This window comes from Amia ocellicauda, chromosome 1 (genome assembly GCF_036373705.1).
Source record: "Amia ocellicauda isolate fAmiCal2 chromosome 1, fAmiCal2.hap1, whole genome shotgun sequence".
Taxonomy (NCBI): domain Eukaryota; kingdom Metazoa; phylum Chordata; class Actinopteri; order Amiiformes; family Amiidae; genus Amia; species Amia ocellicauda.
The window spans coordinates 42326092-42351983 of record NC_089850.1 but is presented as its reverse complement, the minus strand read 5'-3'; the positions used below and the strand labels follow the sequence as shown (position 1 = coordinate 42351983).

General features: G+C 37.4%; 1 protein-coding gene across 1 annotated transcript in view; it reads right to left on the bottom strand.

The window, feature by feature from the left end:
- Positions 1 to 25892, bottom strand: part of nbas (NBAS subunit of NRZ tethering complex) — a 198510-nt gene that overhangs the window by 67138 nt on the left and 105480 nt on the right. Inside the window, exons 39-42 of the mRNA XM_066705652.1 lie at positions 18597 to 18673; positions 15999 to 16136; positions 4948 to 5177; positions 4365 to 4475 (exon numbers count right to left, since the gene is read on the bottom strand). Of these exons, the coding sequence (XP_066561749.1) occupies positions 4365 to 4475; positions 4948 to 5177; positions 15999 to 16136; positions 18597 to 18673 (556 nt within the window). The remainder of the gene's footprint in view (positions 1 to 4364; positions 4476 to 4947; positions 5178 to 15998; positions 16137 to 18596; positions 18674 to 25892) is intronic.

Here is a 25892-nt window from a genome sequence, read left to right as displayed (position 1 = left end):
TGGTCTCATCTGACCACAACACTTTCACCCAGTTCTCCTCTGAATCATTCGGATGTTCATTGGCAAACTTCAGAAGGGCCTGTAGATGTGCTTTCTTGAGCAGGGGGACCTTGCGGGCGCTGCAGGATTTCAGTCCTTCACGGCGTAGTGCGTTACCAATTGTCTTCTAGGTGACTATGGTCCCAGCTGCCTTGAGATCATTAACAAGATCCTCCTGTGTAGTTCTGGGCTGATTCCTCACCGTTCTCATGATCACTGAAACTCCACGAGGTGAGATCTTGCATGGAGCCCCAGACCGAGGGAGACTGACAGTTATTTTGTGTTTCTTCCATTTGCGAATAATCGCACCAACTGTTGTCACCTTCTCACCAAGCTGCTTTGCGATGGTCTTGTAGCCCATTCCAGCCTTGTGTAGGTCTACAATCTTGTCCCTGACATCCTTGGACAGCTCTTTGGTCTTGGCCATGGTGGAGAGTTTTTAATCTGATTGATTGATTGCTTCTGTGGACAGGTGTCTTTTATACAGGTAACGAGCTGAGATTAGGAGCACTCCCTTTAAGAGAGTGCTCCTAATCTCAGCTCGTTACCTGTATAAAAGACACCTAGGAGCCAGAAATCTTGCTGATTGATAGGGGATCAAATACTTATTTCCCTCATTAACATGCAAATCAATTTATAACTTTTTTTAAATGCGTTTTTCTGGATTTTCTTGCTGTTATTCTGTCTCTCACTGTTAAAATACACCTACCATTAAAATTATAGACTGATCATTTCTCTGTCACTGGGCAAATGTACAAAATCAGCAGGGGATCAAATACTTTTTTCCCTCACTGTATAATTATATATATATATATATATATATATATATAAATATAAAATAAAGTGCTATTATCTCTTTCAGTACAGGACATCTGAGCAGTATTGGGATGGAAAAAATAGTATTTCCTTACAGTATTCATTTATACTTTATATTTTATTTAGCCGTCACCCTAAAAATACATTACAGAGATGAACTGTAATCATTTATTAAGTTTCAGATTGGACTTCAATTATGGCTTTGAAGCAATCAAAGGCTTGTGAGAGTTTCAAGACAAAAACACTTACAAAAAGACACTGAAGTCTTCTACCAAATATAAAGTCCCCCAGTTTCCCATGAAACTAAAAACATAGCAAACTAAGTGTATATATATATTTTTTCTTATACCCTAAATTTTAAATAATGATCTAGAATGTATGATTGTCTGATATAGCGTTCCAATTGACTCATCAGAGGGGGAACTACGGGTTGTAATACAAACATACGTCTCAGTCAATATTAGTAGGAAAGAAATGGAAGGAAGGGAATCACACCACCCACTACTCTCACAGCAGTTACAAACACATACACACACACACCAATATATATCAATGAACTATAACAAGTTAAGATACTTCAGCTTGAAAAGGCCAGCATGATTTGATCATTTTTCCTTTTCTGCAGGATCACACAGAGGACTGTCACTCACCCACCTAATCAATATAAACTGCTCTGAAACAACTCAGTAGCTTCAAAACAATACATCTAGTTTTGAAGCAACAAACAATGAGTTGATAATAACAATGAGATAAAAAAAGAGAAATGAACATGTTAAATCAAAGAAATATGATGTGCGATTATATCACCTATGCATAATTTGTCCTGATTATTTCATCCTGAACATCAGAGATGTTTTAAAGGCAACAAAATGAATTCAGTACAAATTCAATATAACTGAATTGTGATTTGAATATTTGAGATGTATTCAACAATACTTTTTATAAAAAATAAAAAATAAATAAAAAAAAACTGTAGAAACTAGAACTCTTACACCATAAACCCATTAATTATGTGGCAATTGATATCACAATTATTTTCCTGGTACCACAGAAACAAGTTAAACATAACTCTAGTAATATTTATTGTGTAATTTGGTCTTTCACATTTATATTCAAATAACTGTGTGATAAGATTATCATCCACATTTTCCTTCTGAATATTGCTAATGTATCTCACCTCTTATCTATGACTTGATCATAATTTAATATACCAGTACAGATACGTCTCCTTTTTAACACAATGCTACACACCTGTATGGGAAGATGTCTTGTGAGTGTGATAACAGCTAATGGGGTCTTGATTTTCCTATGCATGCTGTACAACTGATTATGTGTGGTGTCTTATAAATACTTAACATGTATTTGAGCATTTGAAACAGCCTGATTTACAAAACACGTATTCTGTACTGAACATTTCCTTTTTAATTTGAGCAGTATTACACAGCTGGTGTTTCTAAACTCGGCAGCAAACTCATACATTATAATGAAGGCCAGAATCATTTATTTTTGTATTTGAATCTACCTTCTTTTATACAGCATTTGATCAAATGCAGATGCTTAATTAAATTGCAAAGTGAAATCTATCAAGAATATTCAAGTTCAGTTGTTTTTGTTCTGTAGCTTGAATGATGATGATACTCTATGTAGGAGGAAGGGGGAGAAAAGCAGGTGACAATGGGGTAATTATGTCTGCTTTATAAAAAGCCATGGACCAAACTGTCTAGTCTACAAGACTATACATAATGCAATTTGTTCAGTACATTTCTTTGTATTAAGATTTAAGTTTTACTGCTAAATAAGCAAGAAAATGCCTAAATTAGTCACAAAGTCACAAAGGATTTATACTGGTACACAATGTTCACATGAACAGGTCAGAACAAATAAAATCTACTGACATGCAGAATGCTTTTATTTGTTTTAAATAAAAACAAATAATGCAAGTGTAACAGGGCTAATTGTGTACATGAGCTCATTATGGTGATGCGGTCGTGATCCCTCTGAATTCAGCAGGGTGTATAAACTCCCGCATTGGGAGACTAGTCTTTTGGCACAGTGGGTTTGTCACTCTGACGGCGTGGCATGAAGTGCTCGACAGCACACCAGTGATGGTATGGTTCAAACTCAAGTGGGCACTCCTTACTTCACATGCTATACAACGTTGTACCTCAAACAAGCTTTCGATGGTCGTTTTATGTAACTGTAAGATTTCAGCAAACCTGTCAACCTACAATGCGGTTCTATATAGCCCTGTATTAGACAGGAAAGTGAATTGGGATAGTTGAATGGCTTTATTGTGGCTTTAAAGTGAGACGTATAACCAGATCAAGGGCCTGAACTTTATACCAATACACTAATGTATATGCAAACTATTAACACAATAAGATAATTGCAAGTGTTCTGACAATAATCCCGTTTTAGTTGCTTCTAAATAAATTAATGACTTTTCATATTTGAAAGTCAAACAGAAGCCTGGCATACATCTTGGATTTAAAGGAAAATGTTCATCAGAAGTAAAAGTAATTCTGAATAATTCCCAATTCAAGGCAAAATTGGCTGACACACCATTACTATATAATTGAAAGGTTAACAAGACACATGCAAAGGATTAATGATGCCATAAGCCATTGCAGTATGATAAACTGTTGTAATTTTATCATATTTTACAAAACAGTTTTATCATTTAAAATGTTACATATTTAATTAGTACATGGGAATGTGTGAAGAAAATGTGCCATTATTTTTGTTTTATTTGTATGAATCTTATGAAACCCACAGGGTCCAATGTTAGCTGCATGATGAATACAATGAATTAGATTATCACATAAATATATCTATTTTTTCCAAAACCAGAATAGAATGCCAATTGGAATTGGAATTTTTTTTTTTTTTTTTTTTTTTTTTTTTACATTTTCTCAAGTGAAAAATCTTTAAACAGCTCAATCATGTTCTATCATCCCAGGTATTTACATGTTCTTTTAGGTAATATGAAATATGTTTTTCCCAGATGCATGATTCATTCATCACCGGCCAACAAGTGAGACATGAAGGGTAATAACCAACTTGATAGATCTGTTGACTGAGATGGCCACCTGTATAGCTTTCTAATTGACATTTCTTCTCATTACACACAAGAGCGTTGTTAATCTGCACACAATAAAATTAAAACTTGCAAAAGCTGTCACCAATTATAGATGGGAAGGCTTAATCTTACAGAGTGTAACCTGTTTAGTCGGAATTTCAATGAAATTACAAATATGTGCAACACTACGTACTGAAGTGTCTGCTACTTTGTACACAACATCCACTAAGCTCTCAACAAATTAATATGCAAATTCATATTCTGTTTACTCACCGTGTTGAGGTAATAGCGCATAATATTCAGCTATAATTCTACTAATTGACTAACCCATTAGCAATCAGCAACACTCACGCCCCCTTGGGATTTATTGACAGGTTTGCCTTTCAATGCATTAATGATTTTCCCCCATTTATCATCAAGGGATGCTTACCCACTGTCAGTGAAGAGGAATTCCAGATGTGTCATGTAAACTTCCCAGAGAAGAATATTGTACCGTTGAGCAAGAGACAGGGAGATCTTGTAGACATTTTCTTCCAAGGTTCTAAATACAGATTGCATTACATTCAGTTATATCAATAATAATCATTAATACATTTCTCCGTAACATTTCCACTCCAAAACAATCTTTACAAACAATGCGGTTTTGAGTGTAATTTGAGATCCACACTAATACCCATACTTATTACTGTTTTGAGAGTAACAGAATGCATAAGTACACAGACGTCTAAATGTACCATTTTATGTATTATCATCAAACTGGAGTGTTTGTGTATGGGGGAGATGTGTGAGTGTAATGTGACTACTTCAAAATGTGTAATTAACATGGTGTTTCAGGGCTATAGCAACATGGGCGTTCAGCACACTGCACAACTTAATAAATGTACATAATTTATTTCCCCATTAGAAATTAGACCACAAGTTGACTATGATTATACAACACCCAATATTATTTTTGACTAGTTCTTGCAGCTCTGGATAGTAAATCAAAAAATATTTGCAAGTGTACAACTTACTCTGCCAAGCCTAGTATAGTTTCTCGCTTATACTGGCTGTCAGCTGAAAACCTCTGCACATCCACCCCTCTGCCAAGACCCTGCAGTATCTGTGCCTGGGTGAAGTCCGTCAGACGCTCATTGTAGATCTGTAGCTGCTCAATCAGTTTCTCCAGGTCTTCAGGCCATGTGGCCGTTGTATTTTCAGAAACATGTTTTGTGACGAGTTTTATTAGTTCCTTAGGGTCAGCCTGTAGAGCGGAGGAAACGGAAGAAAAATAATGGTTCATATGTTTAAGAATTTTAGAAGCTAAACACACACACACAAGCACACACACACATATACATCACCCTATATATCACCCTATATTGATCCACTGCTGGGTGAAGACCTCCACAAGATACACACACATGCATACATACACACACATGGGACAGTGCTAAATTAGCTGGGCTGCAAATAAGCTGTAACCATAGTTACGTATTTAGTTGGGATGCAATGTGTTTCACCATCAGAACAGGTGTGAAAGACTTGACTACACAAGCGCTTTTCATTATAGGATATGTGGCCTTGGAACAATTTAAGATGCAGGTGGTTACTAGGAAGAGGCTATAAGGAAATCCATTGCTTCCCATTGATTCAGTGAGTAATTCCTCATAATCTTTCAGATGACTGTATACAATACAAAAATTCTCTCAAGGATATTAGATTAAACTATTTTTAACATCTGAGCACTTTGTGGTACAAGTCAGGATTGCTGTGATACTACATTCTGTCAGGTGACCATGACTCAGCATTTAATACAGGGGCCCCTATTGCTTTAATTGCTTTTTTTCATTTAATCATAAAATCTGATACAGTCTTATACTGACATTCAATGCTCTTTTTTAAAGAAACAGAAGAAATATGTTTTACTAATTAAACAGCAGTTTTCTAGAATAACTGGTCTGCCCAGTCCCCTGACCATGCTGTGGAAAACAAAACAAAAAAATAAACTTCTTCTGAGAGATGACTCACACTGGTTGTACCAAAAAGAAAGGGGGCAACTATTTTTACTGCAATAAGTATGCCTGGCAATAGTTTGTCTCTGAAGAAAACATTTTCAGAAACTGAAAGTAAGTGATGCTGCCTACTAAAACCTGTGCTAATGATGATGACAGAGAACACAGTTTTGAAAGACTTATTTAGTTTTAAGTTATTTTAGGGTGATGCCCCACTTACTCCTTTTAATATCAAGAGTGACATTCCTCTCTTATTTAAATACTTTTTCCCACTCAGTACAGATTTGTAATGAACAATTACTCCCTGTATCTGACAAACATAACAAATATAGAATAGGGATGATTATCAAAACAATAATACATTACACAGTTGATAATTTGGTATTTTCCCTAATTAGGAATCAGATGGATTTAATAGTATCAGTATAGTAGAAATCAGTATAGAGTAACAAAAATTATGCCAATGTGTCATCACTTTTATGAAACATTTGCTTGAAATGCCACTCTCTAACATCACTGTAGATAGACTGTCACTTACTGGCATTGGTGTCCCTGATAACAAGCAAACAGCCAAGATAGGACTGAAGCAGTGTTGAGTTAAATGTAATGAGCAAGCCTTGGAAGTAAGTAAATTGGACGTTTTAACAAGTGCATTCTCCCGCTGTGTTCACAAGTTGTTCATCTGATTTGTTGAGAACACATGCAGTCTTTTATGTAAACCTAACCAGACAATATGTACTCATAAACCCACAATATGCTCTTTGCTAGATGGACGTACTGCATGGGTAATATAGGGCACAATTTAATTGGCAACATCCATTTAGTTTGCTATTACATTTTGTTTAAATGGGATTTCTCATAAGGCAATGGAATCTTTAGTTGATAGGTGAAATACCAGATCATGTTTTCTTTAATGTCACTGGTGATTATTTGTGCAATTTTTCTGCATGCACAGTACTAACCAAAGACGGACCACATCTGAACTTTGACCGCATCTGCCAATCACAAATTCCAATTCAAACACTTACTTTATATTGTATTTTAAACTACAGAACAATGATAATTTTGGGGGCAATTACTCTGCGACTCTCTCACATTGAACTGCAGAATATCAAACAATAATACAAAATAGTTGGTGCTAGAAATATAATGGTCAGTAATTCATAATGAAGCACATTAAGAACTCAGTGCAGCCTTAGATCCATTTCCTATAGGTCAGAGCAATCTGCAAACAAGTCTGTAAAAATGACATCATCAACACAATCGATTTCCATCATCTTCCACCTCTATTGTATTGTATTGTTATTGCCCTAATCTAAAATTTTTGTTGAATACACATACAGAATGGGCCATTTATATATGACACGGAAGACCTGTTAAAGTGTTTTAGTGTATAGTGAAGTAGACATGTTACAGTGTGACAAAATCACAGATGCTTCTACTTCACTTTACTATTATTATTATTATTATTTTCTTAGCAGATGCCCTTATCCAGGACGACTTACAAAATATAAGCGCAACACAAAGTGCAAAAATACAGTGCAGCACAAGGCATACAAAATTACAAATTCCAATTTACATATTACAGTGCAATTGAAACCATAATACTTTAATATAATAAATACTCAATTTTCTTTGTTCAGTTTTGTATTATTACAAAAATAAGGGCCATACCTGGAGTACAATGTTTACTTCCAATATAGTAGAAACTGTGAGTACCAGATTGCACAGTATTTAATATAATAGTGCATACATTACAGTGAGGGAAAAAAGTATTTGATCCCCTGCTGCTTTTGTACGTTTGCCCACTGACAAAGAAATGATCAGTCTATAATTTTAATGGTAGGTGTATTTTAACAGTGAGAGACAGAATAACAACAGAAAAATCCAGAAAAACGCATTTCAAAAAAGTTATAAATTGATTTGCATGTATTTGATCCCCTATCAATCAGCAAGATTTCTGGCTCCCAAGTGTCTTTTATACAGGTAACGAGCTGAGATTAGGAGCACCAAAGAGCTGTCCAAGGATGTCAGGGACAAGATTGTAGACCTACACAAGGCTGGAATGGGCTACAAGACCATCGCCAAGCAGCTTGGTGAGAAGGTGACAACAGTTGGTGAGATTATTCGCAAATGGAAGAAACACAAAATAACTGTCAGTCTCCCTCGGTAACACTACGCCGTGAAGGACTGAAATCCTGCAGCGCCCGCAAGGTCCCCCTGCTCAAGAAAGCACATGTATAGGCCCATCTGAAGTTTGCCAATGAACATCTGAATGATGGAGAACTGGGTGAAAGTGTTGTGGTCAGATGAGACCAAAATCGAGCTCTTTGGCATCAACTCAACTCGCCGTGTTTGGAGGAGGAGGAATGACCCCAAGAACACCATCCCCACCGTCAAACATGGAGGTGGAAACATTATGCTTTGGGGGTGTTTTCTGCTAAGGGGACAGGACAACTGCACTGCATCAAAGGGACGATGGACGGGGCCATGTATCGTCAAATCTTGGGTGAAAACCTCCTTCCCTCAGCCAGGGCATTGAAAATGGGTCGTGGATGGGTATTCCAGCATGACAATGACCCAAAACACACAGCCAAAGCAACAAAGGAGTGGCTCAAGAAGAAGCACATTAAGGTCCTGGAGTGGCCTAGCCAGTCTCCAGACCTTAATCCCATAGAAAATCTGTGGAGGGAGCTGAAGGTTCGAGTTGCCAAACGTCAGCCTCGAAACCTTAATGACTTGGAGAGGATCTGCAAAGAGGAGTGGGACAAAATCCCTCTTGAGATGTGTGCAAACCTGGTGACCAACTACAAGAAACGTCTGACCTCTGTGATTGCCAACAAGGGTTTTGCCACCAAGTACTAAGTCGAAGGGGTCAAATACTTATTTCCCTCATTAATATGCAAATCAATGTATAACTTTTTTGAAATGCGTTTTTCTGGATTGTTTTATTGTTATTCTGTCTCTCACTGTTAAAATACACCTACCATTAAAATTATAGACTGATCATTCCTTTGTCAGTGGGCAAACTTAAAAAATCAGCAGGGGATCAAATACTTTTTTCCCCTCACTGTATATAGATATAAACAGACATAGGTAATTTGATAGATGGACAGAACTATAGATAGATATAAAAATGCACACACACACTATTTTCTACATTTGTTTTTAAACTCGTTCATTAAAAATATACCTTCACACTAGCTGCAATCTTACTACTGCCTATAATGGTGTATAATTATGAATGTTGACTTGCCAGGATGTCAGTATGGGTACTGTACATTGGTTCTCCTGTAGCCTGAAAAACATCTCCTGATTTTTGGTCACATTGTCAGTTACTTATTCTGGAATGAGCTGTATCTTTGGGCATATTTCGAAAATGAGCATTAATGAATATTTAAATATTTCTTTCAGCACAAACCTAGCCTTTGATTTCGATTTCTTCAAGCACTTTCTGAAATAAATCCTCCTTGCTTATTTCCTTTACCCAACTGCCATGTTATATAGGACTCTCAATTTACATCCACAGCAGTAGATTTGTTTTGTGCTCATTTTCCAAAATCACAATATACCATTTCCCTCGCTTCTGGCTGCCGACACTTTAACCGCCATTTTTTAACCAGCGCTGTTAATCTTGAAAAAAACAGCAGTTGCATAAAATTCGTATTGTTGTGTTTGTATTTGATCATTTCAGAAGGGACATTTAATTCCATATCTATGTAAGTAAACAAACTAAATAAAATTGGTACTTGCCCCATTACAGTCTACATGGAATTTAATGAAATGTGATAGAGGAGGCTACAATTAAATATGATAGAAGAGACTATCATATTTCAGACACCTATATTTCAGCGTGCTCTCTTATCTTTTGAAGTAGTGCTAACCCTCTTATTTTATTTGCATTAATAAATAATAAAATCTCTTCAACACAGCATTTTGTTTAAAACGTACAATCACTTTTCAGTCTACAGACAAACCTGTAATTTGGCATCACATTCTTTCTAGTTAGGAAGCAGAACCTGTCTGTATGCTTTAATCAATTCAAATCTGAATGTTTAAAACATAAACATTTCAAACATCACCATTTACATAGAACGTGCTCAGACCAAAAAAGTACTTTATACTTATTACATTTACATTTATTCATAGTCAAAGACAGGGATATCTGCCCTTCTGTATATACTATGCAAAATAAGGAACATGCAGCACGATAAATGTCAAGCTTACATTCTTATATTATACTGAAAAAAGGCAGTGTAATAAAATTACACATATTTGTTAATACAACTACACAGCAAAAACTGGCATTATGCATGAGCAAAGTCATTATCACAACTACATGGTCTCCTTTGCAAGATAATCCTTAAATACATTACAGGTAACCATTACAAATATGAACATTCAATTGCTTATAGTATAAATTTGGCAGTAATAAGAGTTCCAGTGCTTGTTTACTTTAACAGTCCATAATGGTTCTGATAATGTTCTGACACATTCTCTTCCAGAATGATACATTTACCCTCTCACTAAACAACAGGCGGTAATTTTATCTGCAAAGATGAGAGCAAGGACAGGAGCACTTATATCAATCAAGTGTATAGCTATGGGCAAACAGCTTCAAACACTGTGCGGGTCATCACTGGTATTGTTTAAATGAGTAGCAGTCTTATAAAAAGTGAAACTACTGAAGGACTTAAGAAGAGTAACACTGCAACAAATCACTACTAAAAATAAAAGTAAAAATACACAGGAGTGGGTGTTTTTCTGTGACTCATCAATGGGTTGGAGCCACTTTCCAGCAAATGGAAGATGTGGTGTGATTACATGTGATGTAATACTAGTAACCAATTTCTGAAATACAGCTGATATTAAATAACAAAAATATATTCTACAAAAACATATCCCTACTTGTTAATTTAAAATACTCAACCTCTTCAAATGCAAAGACAAGAACTGAACATGAACCTGCACCTGCGCAGATGTGCATGCCCCCGAGCATCTGAGACTCACTATGCCTTACTGTCACTGTGGAATAGAAGGAAACTAAGGGATAAAATACAGTGACAGTCAGTGTTATAGGCCTATTTTTAGATAATATACAAAACACACGTTATAAATTGAAATAGCAAAACACTAAATGGGGGGGATTTTTAATCTTAAGTGTCGGTTTGGACTGAAGTAATCACATTACAGCATTAGGCTGTTTAATAAAGTTGATAGCGATGTATTAGATCCTATAATGAGTCTGAAGCAGATTGTGCAGAAAACTACAGAAATTATTTTCGAAAAAGCTGACCTGGCACTTGTTAATGTCATTATTATCATGCAAGGATCTACTACTGCTATCATCTGAAATGGACAGCAGTCTCAACTGTAATTAATACGTATTATAGAAATGAATTTTTGATGCAGATGTGTTAACCCCTCATGCTGACAGAACAAATTCATTGATTATGCAATGATACTTAACTGTTTACTTAGAGCAGCCTTGTCTCAATATTAGGAAAAAGTGATACCCAGTTCCTGTAACTGCTTATATACCAGCATCAGCATCAGAACCAGCCTATACACAGACACTGTTGTAGTTGAAAATATCTGAAATGGAGCAATTTGTTTAGTTTAATAAACTTTGTTTGTTAACCCAAACCTTTTGATAAATTAAGGCTGGTAACGTATTAACATACAGTGAGGGAAAAAAATATTTGATCCCCTGCTGATTTTGTACGTTTGCCCACTGACAAAGAAATGATCAGTCTATAATGTTAATGGTAGGTGTATTTTAACAGTGAGAGACAGAATAACAACAAAAAAATCCAGAAAAAACACATTTCAAAAAAGTTGTTAATGAGGGAAATAAGTATTTGACCCCTTCAACTTAGTACTTGGTGGCAAAACCCTTGTTGGCAATCACAGAGGTCAGACGTTTCTTGTAGATGGCCACCAGGTTTGCACACATCTCAGGAGGGATTTTGTCCCACTCCTCTTTGCAGATCCTCTCCAAGTCATTAAGGTTTCGAGGCTGACGTTTGGCAACTCGAACCTTCAGCTCCCTCCACAGATTTTCTATGGGATTAAGGTCTGGAGACTGGCTAGGCCACTCCAGGACCTTAATGTGCTTCTTGAGCCACTCCTTTGTTGCCTTGGCTGTGTGTTTTGGGTCATTGTCATGCTGGAATACCCATCCACGACCCATTTTCAATGCCCTGGCTGAGGGAAGGAGGTTCTCACCCAAGATTTGACGGTACATGGCCCCGTCCATCGTCCCTTTGATGCGGTGCAGTTGTCCTTTCCCCTTAGCAGAAAAATACCCCCAAAGCATAATGTTTCCACCTCCATGTTTGACGGTGGGGATGGTGTTCTTGGGGTCATTCCTCCTCCTCCAAACACGGCGAGTTGAGTTGATGCCAAAGAGCTCGAATTTGGTCTCATCTGACCACAACACTTTCACCCAGTTCTCCTCTGAATCATTCGGATGTTCATTGGCAAACTTCAGACGGGCCTGTACATGTGCTTTCTTGAGCAGGGGGGCCTTGCGGGCGCTGCAGGATTTCAGTGCTTCACGGCATAGTGTGTAACCAATTGTTTTCTTGGTGACTATGGTCCCAGCTGCCTTGAGATCATTAACAAGATCCTCCCGTGTAGTTCTGGGCTGATTCCTCACCGTTCTCATGATCATTGAAACTCCACGAGGTGAGATCTTGCATGGAAACCCAGACCGAGGGAGACTGACAGTTATTTTGTGTTTCTTCCATTTGCGAATAATCGCACCAACTGTTGTCACCTTCTCACCAAGCTGCTTGGTGATGGTCTTGTAGCCCATTCCAGCCTTGTGTAGGTCTACAATCTTGTCCCTGACATCCTTGGACAGCTCTTTGGTCTTGGCCATGGTGGGGAATTTGGAATCTGATTGATTGATTGCTTCTGTGGACAGGTGTCTTTTATACAGGTAACGAGCTGAGATTAGGAGCACTCCCTTTAAGAGAGTGCTCCTAATCTCAGCTCGTTACCTGTATAAAAGACACCTGGGAGCCAGAAATCTTGCTGATTGATAGGGGATCAAATACATGCAAATCAATTTATAACTTTTTTGAAATGCGTTTTTCTGGATTTTATTGTTGTTATTCTGTCCCTCACTGTTAAAATACACCTACCATTAAAATTATAGACTGATCATTTCTTTGTCAGTGGGCAAACGTACAAAATCAGCAGGGGATCAAATACTTTTTTCCCCTCACTGTAAATGCCATGAATCAGGTTCTGTTGGTCAAATGGAGACAAACAGTGTGACGTAACTGATCTTAACATAGGAAAGCATGGTCAACCAACTTGATGCTGAGAGTTATACAGTGTTATATTGCTTTTACAATCCGAACATGAGGCGATGCGTTCATAGAGTCACTGTCACTGCTCTTGTCCAGTGCGACCCAGCCTTTAGACATTCAGAGTTCACTGAATACCGATTCAGCCAAGAGAAATGAAGAGACAGTGATGACGCCAGCTGACTGAACTTATTAAAGACTGTAAGCTTGTGTTAGACGCATACAGAGTCACTGCCACTGCTTCTTTAGAGTGAAAAGCTGAATAATCCAGTCCAGAAATGTTCAGCTTGAAAGATATGGTTCAGTGAGATATTCAATCTCTTTACTCAGCATAAGGCGATACAGTACAAGCACATTTTGAGAAACAATTATGTTAAATACTTAAAAAAAAAAAAAAAAAAAAAAAAAAGAGGTTTCAATCAAAAAATTGCATTACAGTGCCTTTACTGAAAATGCACTCTCTTTTTGAGATGATTTGATGATTTGAAGACATCAGCATTACTTTCATTTGCACATAAATGAATATTCTGTCATTCACAGCCAGCACTCATTATGGGATTGTGTACAGCATAACACAACAACACCTGGTTCTTCCCTGCTATTAATGTGCTTCTTCAGTAATGGAAGACATTGACATTGCTACATTACAATCAAAATGTTGAGCCTGACAATGTACAGATTGTAATTAGTTTGTATCATGTTCTCCTGAAATAGTTTTAGATTGCTCTATGGCATTAACACAGTGAAAAAAGTTGTGGACCTATTTACTGCCTCACATTTGATAAGACAAAGGCTGGTAGCTTATTCTCAAACATTCTCATTTTTTAGATGTGCCAAAGACCAAAGAGTAGTTTATTTGTTTGTCACCTATGGCTTTCCAGATAAACCCACATGCATTTTCTACATGAGTTTGCAGAACCAAAAAAGCCAGCGATTTGTGTGCATTGTTCCTGAGTTAACCCCACGGGGCATCACTGAGCAAGAGTAAATCAAGGGAAGGAAACATCAATAGCAGGTCAGCTTTAGGGGTAAGAAAACAAAACAAGTAAGCTATCCCTGCTGCAAGTCAGCAATTCAATACTGAGCTGAAGAACTCCTATAATATGCTACACTGAAACTACTGTATGCCAATGTGGATTCCATCCCAAATACAGCTTAAGACATTAGCTCACAGCTTCAGATATAGACACATAGCCTAAACTTGCATTCAGATGTCAGATGCTGTATAAGACATTGAGGCTGAAATACTATAATTAATAATACAAACAAAAACTAGTTCATGCTATGTTTCAGTGCAAGAACTAATGGGGGTGGCACAGATTTTTAATATTTTAATATGTCAGAAATGTTTGCAAAACAGAAAAAAGGCATTTGGCTTGTTGCATTTACAAGCTAATAAGCATATAATTAGGGCTTACTAAAGGGAAACTATTTCTACTTGAGTGAATAAACATTTAAATTGTGTTGATAAAATCTAGATTTTATTTAAAATGTATATGTTCAAAACACAATTTTTCTAAAACTCTGGGCAAAACACTAAACAGACCAAGATTCCTCAATAAAATACATAATTGCATGCAAACATTGCAAAAATGTACCTTTTATGTCATGCAAAGCATAGGCATTCTTAGATTTGAGAAAGAACAACCGCAGGCATTGTTTATAGAGTAACAACAATCGCTATATTTTTTCATGGCATAGTTAATATCACATATGGGCCCCTCTTAGGCTGACAGCACTCAGACATTGGCAATGTGGATCACACATTCTTGTATATGTTTTAAGGGATGAGCTGCCAATCTTACATGAGCACAGCCTGAAATCCCTGAGGACTGAAAGCGGCACAGATATTCGTGCATGCAGCTGTTTTTACAGAGTGAAAGAGTGAACTCTTCAGTATTCGCTACCCTCAGGTAAACTGTCGTCCAGGACCCTTTTATAAAAAGCGCTGCCACATTACTTTCATTTAAGATGATCAATGGCTTATTTGCACCCTCCAAGGACATCAGAAGAGCTTTCACAAATGTTTTTCAAATATGTTGAGTACATCACTGTGCGACCTTGAGCAGGCTGCATGTGTGCGCTGCTCCAGGAACTGTCTGCACTGTGCGGGCTCAATGCACCAACTCCAGAGCAAGCCTGCATGCTATTAATATCAAAGGTAATCGTCACCCATCACTGGGACACAGGTAATACAGACACTCATCTGAGCTAGACTGTTCATAGACAAAGCCCCCAGGGGCATTTGTTTTTCTCCTTAATTACCAATGCTAGATGAAGATTAGCATATACATTACAAAGGCTACATATAATCAAATTTGATTTAAAAATAAATGCATAAATTTAAAAATAAATGCATAAATAAATGACCCTTAAGTATATTACATTATGATTAACATTATACTAATGGTTTTCAGCTCGAGACCTTGGTGTTATTAGCATTTTGTCCTAACCAACTATAATGGAGCCTGGAGCCACCGAGTCCACATATAGAGCAGGCCATCAGTCTCATCAATCCAGTGCAGTTCATATTGGTATACAAATCCAGTTTAGTTAACTCTATAGAAAAAAAACGGACTCTAACCCTAACCAGTAATTTGATCACTTTTTAACGGCAACATTTAGCACATGCACTCAAAATATTACTATATAAACAATCTAACTGTAACTAGATATATAAATAAAACTAATTAGACAACAGAAGAAGTAGTATTGACACATTGTGAAATCTTTTTTTTCTCAGGCACTTACCCGGTAAAGTGTGTGACATTTGTTCTTGAAACATGGAGACAAACGAGCATAGATCTGCAGGGCATAATAATATGAAGCCAACTGCAGAGATAGCGCTGAATGGGTCTGCTTCTCAAAACACTTGTTGGCATCCAGAACCTAAAAAAGAAGGCTGATAAGTCTTTGAGATAACCATTGGTGGCAACTTCATGACACAATTAAGCAGAAGGCAGATATTAGGACTCAATCACAACATTCTTTAACATTACAAGAATGATAGAGAAACTAGATTCACCTCTTACATCATCATGTTTGCACCAGAGGCCTGTAGTCTGAATATGTGCTTTGGCTAGCACGTAGATTCTAACTAGTACGATTTTACCTGTCGACTATTCGAATGCCAATAGCTGACAAGTTTCAGTAACCTGAAAGATAACTAGCTATATTTTCGCCTGTGCTTCAGGAGGCAGTTTTTTGTTTCTAGTTTCAATCCTCCATACTGAAATGTTGTTGTCACTGTGGAACTTGATTGGTATAAATCATATTTATCATCCTTTCAGCTTAGTTTCACCTTATTTAAAATCATTGTCCGTGTTTCTTTTGTCTATTTCGTAAGGCACACATTCGGTTTCATTAATGTCCTGCAAATTTCTTTGTGCATGGTATCTACTGTGATTATCTTTCCTGTTTGGTTTTTATTTCTGTAAATATATTACATCAAAATGGGGCACCTTCTTAAACAAGAAATAAACAAACAAACAAACAAACAAAGGTAACCTCAAAAGTTCTATAAAGGAGAAAATAAAGTTATTTTCTTTATTTAAAATGACCAGAGATTTGTCCCCCTTTACACAATTTAAGGTTTTGCAGACAATCAATTTACTGTTCTCCTTTGCTTCTGGAAGATATGTTGAAAAACTACTTGTTTTATACTGAGAGAATGTAGCTGCTGACATTTTTAAGGGTCAAACAGGAACTCAATGTGACGTCCTAAAGCACATTCTCCAATATGTAATGTAAGGAGACTCCATTGCTATGCTAAATCAAATTAATCTCACAACAAATCTAAATCTAAATAAGAAATAAGGATAATCAACAAGTGTAACTAATATAAGCATTTAGTAAAAGAATGAATTAAGGAATGAAAACAGAAATAAAAAAAATGCAGTACTGGCACACTGTTTAAGGCCTTTCCCCCATTATTGGAAACATTATAATTATCTAGAAAAGCAGAGGATCAATAAAATAAAAATAAATGTATACATTTTAATTGTTTATTTTATAATTATGATTCATATGTATGCGCACACACACACACACAGATCAACAATGAGTTTTTAATAGGGAAAACAAAATATCTTTAATCAGTGAACCTTACAGACTAATGAGAGATTAACAAGACTCCACACAGCTTTGCAAATATGATTAATTTATTCAAATACAAATAAAACATTAATGAATAAACTTTATATAGAAATAAACACAGCTTCAAGAATAACGATTTTGCTCATTAACTACCAGTTGGGTTAACTATTTGGCAACTATTAAACTAGTTATTAAATTCTTAATCATGACAGTGTAGAATGATTTAAAAAAATATTCTGTTCTCCTGCAGATTTTTAGAATCTAAAGCTTTATGTATGTAGGCCAAATAAAGTTCCAAGTCCAATTTGCAGATTTGCAGTGGGGAAAAAAAAAAAAAAATCTCACAGGTCAGGATGATAGTACCCAAGTGAGGTAGGCAAATGAACAAATTCAGACAGCTTTGAATGCAGTTTCAAAGGGATTGATTAAAACATGGAAAGTGTGAGTTTAACAGCCTTGACATGATTGCTTCCTTAACTCTGGGGTAGGTCACCACCTGCCACTTTGTTCTCATGTCAGAAGCACTATGTGCTCATTTTAATTGCACTCAGTGCTTCAACTTTGGCAAATAATTTACCAATTGGTACAGTGATATTAGAAATCACTCCTGTTGCATCACAACAAAGGCACTGTTGTACTAAGCATTACTACTGAATAAATAGTCAACTGTCATAGTCTGTTTACATCTAAACCATTATTCTGACACTAGTGGACTGAACTGTATGCGTCTAAAAATGGTTTCCTTTAAGAAGGAGAATAAAACATTCAAGCCTGCCAAAGAATCATAAGAACAGATATTAACAGAAAGGCCTTGAGAACAAATGTCTGAACCAACATATTGAAGGATTCTAATAACTTTTTCAACATAAATATAGCTTGGCAACTGCATCAAAACGCCAAGCAATCTCCTTGTCATGAATTAGCCTACATTTCATTTCAAGAAATAATGTATACCTGCGAATGTGTGCAATTCATCTGGATAGATCAGTTTTAGAAACCAGTGAAACAAATTCTCAATTCTAGCTTATATGGATTTCTGTCCCAGTCTGTCCTACAGCCCAATGCCCTAGTACTAGAATACCCTGCATTTGTATGACTGTTAGTCGAAATAATAGCAAGAATAATTAATATTTCATAAAAAGTGTCATTGAAAGAAAAGAGCTAATTCAGAGCTGAAGCTACTAAACCGGGTATGATCACATGACCCAAGTTCAGGTCAGGAAAGGAGGGTTTAAAAAATGCATTGCAACATACCTGAGGCAAAGAAAGCAAATAGGCTAATGCCAGAGTCGTGTCCTCAGGAAGAGCATCACTGGCCAGTTGAAGAAGAACTGGAACAGAAGAAAAACAGAAAAAAAAAAGAAAAAAAGTTAAATATTTTAATCTTTGAGAAAGACAACCATGATTTAAAATGTCATGCAGCCCTATATTTTATTGTCTAAAAATCAGATGTTGTCAGGACACTTTCTTCCACAAAAGAACAGCCGTGGGAGCTTTCACAGGTAATCATTGTGTTTTAAAAAAATTCCTCATTAAAATTACTTTCAAAGTGCTGATTTACATTTCCGTGCTTTATTCTGCGACTTCCTTGAAGGGAGCGAGACACAACTTTCATTTTAAAAATCACATTTTCTAGAGAAAAAACATGAGAGCCCAGGTCTTGGGCTGATATGCTTTTATTATGCTTTTCTTAAATTTGGTGAAATTAAACAAACATTAGCAGTAATAGTGTAAATAATACTACAAATAATAATAATTACAATGATGTGTGTGTATATTAGGGCTGGGTGATATGACCTAAAAATTATATCTCAATATTTTTAGAATGTTTGGGGAATACACAATATATCTTGAGATTTCTTGTTTTTCTCCAAACAAGCTACAAAATAAGACCAAAGACATTAGTCTCTCTTTAATTATTAAATATGCAAAACTAAAAAATACCACTTGCCAGGCTGTCATGGTAAATATGATATTTTTGTTTTACCTGACTTTAACAATGTACAAAATAACAATTACTTGCTGCCAAACTACATTTTAACAAAAAAGCACGGAATACACACTCAAGGCTGCGGAATAGACTTCATGAAGCCCACAGAAAATTTAAAAGTGTGTATACATACAGTACTGTGCAAAAGTTTTAGGCAGGTGTAAAAAAATGCTGTAAAGTAAGAATGCTTTCAAAAATAGACATGTTCATAGATTACATTTATCAATTAATTAAATACAAAGTGAGTGAACAGAAGAACAATCTAAATCAAATCCATATTTGGTGTGACCACCCTTTGCCTTCAAAACAGCATCAATTCTTCTAGGTAGATATGACAGTAGCATTAAAAATATCCTAGATGGATATTTAGGACACGTCATACTTCTGTGTTATTGTATATTTTTATAAAGGCAAAACAATCACCATTGGGTAGCGCAGCGCTGATTATACTATTCACAAATATAGTAGCCTATTGTTGTGTTCTGTATAACTGCATACAGTGTGTTTAAATAGACAGATGGATGTGGTCACTATTCAGACTGTTGTCATATGATTATGAAAATGAATTGCTTTGCTGGTCAGATCTGTGAACGCACCCATGTATTATTTGGTTGTATCAGAAGTAGTCAAATGTGTTAGACTACATGTAGTAGTTTATTGCCGTCATTATTATTATTTATTTATTGGCAGACGCCCTTATCCAGGGCGACATACAAATAAGAGCAATACAAAGTGCAAAACTACAGAACAGTTCAAAGCATAATGCAACTTACAATTTACACACGTGTATAGGAAATATACAGTAAACAATACAATGTAGCCATATGTATTTGTTATTGTACGCGTTATGCTGCCATTTCTAATATGCATTAATCATGTAAAATGTAAATATCCGGTGTTTTATTAATACAAAAGGAATCAAACTCACTTGATTATTGCAATATGATCTCAGTCCTGATAAAACATGAATCACGAAAATGACCCAGAGTTATGAACTGTAAGCATTTGTGCACAAGGCAAGTGTGAATGGCGAGCACACTGATACATTGTTTCAAAGCAAACAAACCGAACCGATTTAGTTTGAAACGAACACAGTGTGAGGGGGTAACACGTTTGCCTGTATAGAGATAAAATATCTTGTATTATTTATGATACATAACTTCTGACATGTGTGACAATAGTTAGCATTAAATACGCCAACCTGTTGGTTCATAAATAAAACTCAGAATTGCTACGACTATATTATTTTCAACTTCCACTATTTCAAACAACCCGGTCCATTTCTCATTACGGTCACAAGTTCTTGGTCAAAGGTGGCTTAACCTTGTCATGTTGTGGTTGCAAAAATGCACCCCTATTCTGATTGGTTACGGCAGTTAGCTGACGCACTGCGTCAACAGCAAGGATTTGACGCTAAATTTGCCAGCAATTATTTTCCTGCTCCATTCACACAGACCCATTGCCGGCAATTGTTTCAGTGTGAATGGGGTTTTACATTACAGCATTTTTTCACACCTGCCTAAAACTTTTGCACAGTACTGTATATACACACACACATATACCGATCAGCCATAACATTATGACCACTGACAGGTGAAGTGAATAACACTGATAATCTCGTTATCATGGCACCTGTCAGTGGGTGGGATATATACACTCACCTAAAGGATTATTAGGAACACCACACTAATACTGTGTTTGACCCCCTTTCGCCTTCAGAACTGCCTTAATTCTACGTGGCATTGATTCAACAAGGTGCTGAAAGCATTCTTTAGAAATGTTGGCCCATATTGATAGGATAGCATCTTGCAGTTGATGGAGATTTGTGGGATGCACATCCAGGGCACGAAGCTCCCGTTCCACCACATCCCAAAGATGCTCTATTGGGTTGAGATCTGGTGACTGTGGGGGCCAGTTTAGTACAGTGAACTCATTGTCATGTTCAAGAAACCAATTTGAAATGATTCGACCTTTGTGACATGGTGCATTATCCTGCTGGAAGTAGCCATCAGAGGATGGGTACATGGTGGTCATAAAGGGATGGACATGGTCAGAAACAATGCTCAGGTAGGCCGTGGCATTTAAACGATGCCCAATTGGCACGAAGGGGCCTAAAGTGTGCCAAGAAAACATCCCCCACACCATTACACCACCACCACCAGCCTGCACAGTGGTAACAAGGCATGATGGATCCATGTTCTCATTCTGTTTACGCCAAATTCTGACTCTACCATCTGAATGTCTCAACAGAAATCGAGACTCATCAGACCAGGCAACATTTTTCCAGTCTTCAACTGTCCAATTTTGGTGAGCTTGTGCAAATTGTAGCCTCTTTTTCCTATTTGTAGTGGAGATGAGTGGTACCCGGTGGGGTCTTCTGCTGTTGTAGCCCATCCGCCTCAAGGTTGTACGTGTTGTGGCTTCACAAATGCTTTGCTGCATACCTCGGTTGTAACGAGTGGTTATTTCAGTCAAAGTTGCTCTTCTATCAGCTTGAATCAGTCGGCCCATTCTCCTCTGACCTCTAGCATCAACAAGGCATTTTCGCCCACAGGACTGCCGCATACTGGATGTTTTTCCCTTTTCACACCATTCTTTGTAAACCCTAGAAATGGTTGTGCGTGAAAATCCCAGTAACTGAGCAGATTGTGAAATACTCAGACCGGCCCATCTGGCACCAACAACCATGCCACGCTCAAAATTGCTTAAATCACCTTTCTTTCCCATTCAGACATTCAGTTTGGAGTTCAGGAGATTGTCTTGACCAGGACCACACCCCTAAATGCATTGAAGCAACTGCCATGTGATTGGTTGGTTAGATAATTGCATTAATGAGAAATTGAACAGGTGTTCCTAATAATCCTTTAGGTGAGTGTATATTAGGCAGCAAGTGAACATTTTGTCCTCAAAGTTTTGATGTGTTAGACGCAGGAAAAATGGGCAAGCGTAAGGATCTGAGCGACTTTGACAAGGGCCAAATTGTGATGGCTAGACGACTGGGTCAGAGCATCTCCAAAACTGCAGCTCTTGTGGGGTGTTCCCGGTCTGCAGTGGTCAGTACCTATCAAAAGGGGTGCAAGGAAGGAAAAGCGGTGAACCGGCAACAGGGTCATGGGTGGCCAAGGCTCATTGATGCACGTGGGGAGCGAAGGCTGGGCCGTGGGGTCCGATCCAACAGACGAGCTACTGTAGCTCAAATAGCTGAAAAAGTGAATGCTGGTTCTGATAGAAAGGTGTCAGAACACACGGTGCATCGCAGTTTGTTGCGTATGGGGCTGCGTAGACACAGACCAGTCAGGGTGCCCATGCTGACCCCTGTCCACTGCTGAAAGCGCCTACAATGGGCACGTGAGCATCAGAACTGGACCACGGAGCAATGGAAGAAGATGGCCTGGTCTGATTAATCAAGAGTTCAAGGTGTTGACTTGGCCTCCAAATTCCCCAGATCTCAATCCAATCGAGCATCTGTGGGATGTGCTGGACAAACAAGTCCGATTCATGGAGGCCCCACCTCACAACTTACAGGACTGAAAGGATCCGCTGCTAACGTCTTGGTTTTTTATATATATATATATATATATATATAGATATATATACATACACACACACACATATATATACACAAACATACATGAATATATATTTGTCTGTGTGTATATATAACCTATATATATATATATATATATATATATATATATATATATATATATATACACACACACACAAAACTAAAAACTGAAAAATCCCCACAACACATATTGAATATGGATATAACTATCATCCTGTAGAGATGTAAAATACAAGGTGAAGGAAAATATTAATATTGAAGCAGACAGAAAGGAACTAGATGAGCTAAGAAAACACAGTTATGCAAGAGAGATCCACTAGGAAGCTCTCTTGGGACCCGGCTTCAGTCAAACAAGTCCCATTATCCTGCTCTTACAGTACAGCATAGCACACTTCAGCCAGAGGTTTCATACAAGACAAGCGTACATAAACCATTATACTGGGTGAGATGTGGGTTGTAGAGAATGCAGGTGTATTTGTTCCATGAAACTCCTATGGGCCAGGGAACGAGACAACCGTTTGCCACATATTTATAATTCTCTGTGGAGATGAAGAACAGCATTCAAGCTGGAGCACAGTAGTGCTATAGTTCTGCTTCAGACTTTTGAATGCAGGTAATTTGTCTTTTGTATACAATTCACACCAATCTATCTAAAAACCAATACAATCTTTCTGGGGTACAGATTTGTGAAATTACACAGTGTTTTACAAAAGGGTGTAGTTCTGAAGGGGAAAACAATAAATGTTACCAATATTCAGAATTTTAATAAACACTAATTTGTAGCTTTCAAATTGTAAGTTTTTTTTTTTTTTATTCAAATCTGAGGGACTGATGTATACTGCACAAATTGCGTGATTATTAAAACAGTAGAGACACTTGTCTAAGGTTACTATACTCCACATCGGGCAAAAAGAAAACAACCATTCTAATTACAAAAACTATAATGTAACAATTTATTCAGCTTTTAAAACCATGTTCTCTGACACAAACACATTCAGAGATATGATTTATATGTTATACTGGAAACATATTCAAGAGGTAGAAAGTCACTTTAATTGGAATTCCACTCAGAACTCTGTTTTATGTTATTGTAAAAGATCATCAACAAGGGGTTGCATATTTCTGCTCATGCTGTCTTTGCTCTTTATTAAGCCAGAGCAACAACAAAAAATCATTAAGCTGTAAGTTTGTTTCATTGGCATGGTTTCCTGTGGCATTTGACATTCAAATTTAGTTTTCAGGAAAGCAAAAAAATGGCTTGAATGCAATAAACATGCTTATTTGTAATTTTCATTCTAATATATATCCTTGTCAGATGTTTATTAGCAAGGTTTTTATTTCATAACTACAGAGAAGATTGCCCTGAACTTGTTAGTAATGCTGACTTAAGTGAGGGGTGACCAGCAACAGAAAAATATGTGTGTGTGTGGGGGGGAGGGATACAATAATACAAATGCCCATGTCTAGGCTGCAAGACAGCTTTAAAACGCATATCAGCCTTTTTTCCCCCTCTCTCTTTTTTCAAGGCATTCACTTTGCACAAGCCATGTGTGTGGTTTTAGACATAGAGAAAGAGAATCAGTAGGCCATGCACTGGGAAAGGCGATTACAGATCAGAGAAGCATGTGCCTGACCTTGTTATAAAAAAAGAGGGATTTATAACATCCTGAGTTCCCTCCATCACTTCTCTTCCATTGATATTATTTTCACTGACTAACCATCAAATAAAATGGCATGGAGTCAAAATAAATGTTTTTTTTGGTTTGTTTCCTTTTTAAACTTGCCACGTGCTGCCATTTGGGAAACAAATTCATATATACATGTTTTCTGTTTTTTTCAACGAACAATCAATCTGTGACACTTTCTAAATCAGGAAACCAACCAGAAACACAACCCCATCATATTAGAAGGCAACTCTTACAGTAAATATGAAACACGAAACCTAATCAAAGAAAAATCCCTTATGAAAAGCATTACAATGTCACTCAATTCATATATGTAAATCTATCTGTACTCAACAACCAATCGGTGGCTCTTTCTAACTCACGACACTAAGCTGAAAAACGCAATTTACTCAAGTATTTGGGATTGACCCTGTCCTAATCTGTGGCCGTAAAGATCGTAAACGCCTTCTGGTTGCTCTGCTTGAGAAGGACACCAAGAGGAAAGCCTGAGCTTTGATATTATACTAAACACTACGGCTTTCAACAACGGCATTACACACATATATTTTATGCTTGTGACTAAGTCTTTTTATGAGAGAATTCATGTAAAATAATTTAGAATACTTTAAGAAATGTCCAGTTTATAGCATTTACACATTATACACCCTTCAGCCATAACATTACGACCACCTGCCTAATATTGTGTAGGTCCCCCTTTTGCAGCCAAAACAGCCCTGACCCGTCGAGGCATGGACTCCACTAGACCTCTGAAGGTGTGCTGTGGTATCTGGCACCAAGACGTTAGCAGCAGATCTTTTAAGTCCGTAAGTTGCGAGGTGGGGCCTCCATGGATCGGACTTATTTGTCAAGCACATCCCACAGATGCTCGATTGGATTGAGATCTGGGGAATTTGGAGGTCAATTCAACACCTTGAACTCTTGATTAATCAGACCAGGCCACCTTCTTCCATTGCTCCGCGGTCCAGTTCTGATGCTCACATGCCCATTGTAAGCGCTTTCGGCAGTGGACAGGGGTCAGCATGGGCACCCTGACTGGTCTGCGGCTACGCAGCCCCATACGCAACAAACTGCGATGCACCGTGTGTTCTGACACCTTTCTATCAGAACCAGCATTAACTTTTTCAGCTATTTGAGCTACAGTAGCTCGTCTGTTGGATCGGACCACACGGGCCAGCCTTCGCTCCCCACGTGCATCAGTGAGCCTTGGCCGCCCATGACCCTGTCGCCGGTTCACCGCTTTTCCTTCCTTGCACCCCTTTTGATAGGTACTGACCACTGCAGACTGGGAACACCCCACAAGAGCTGCA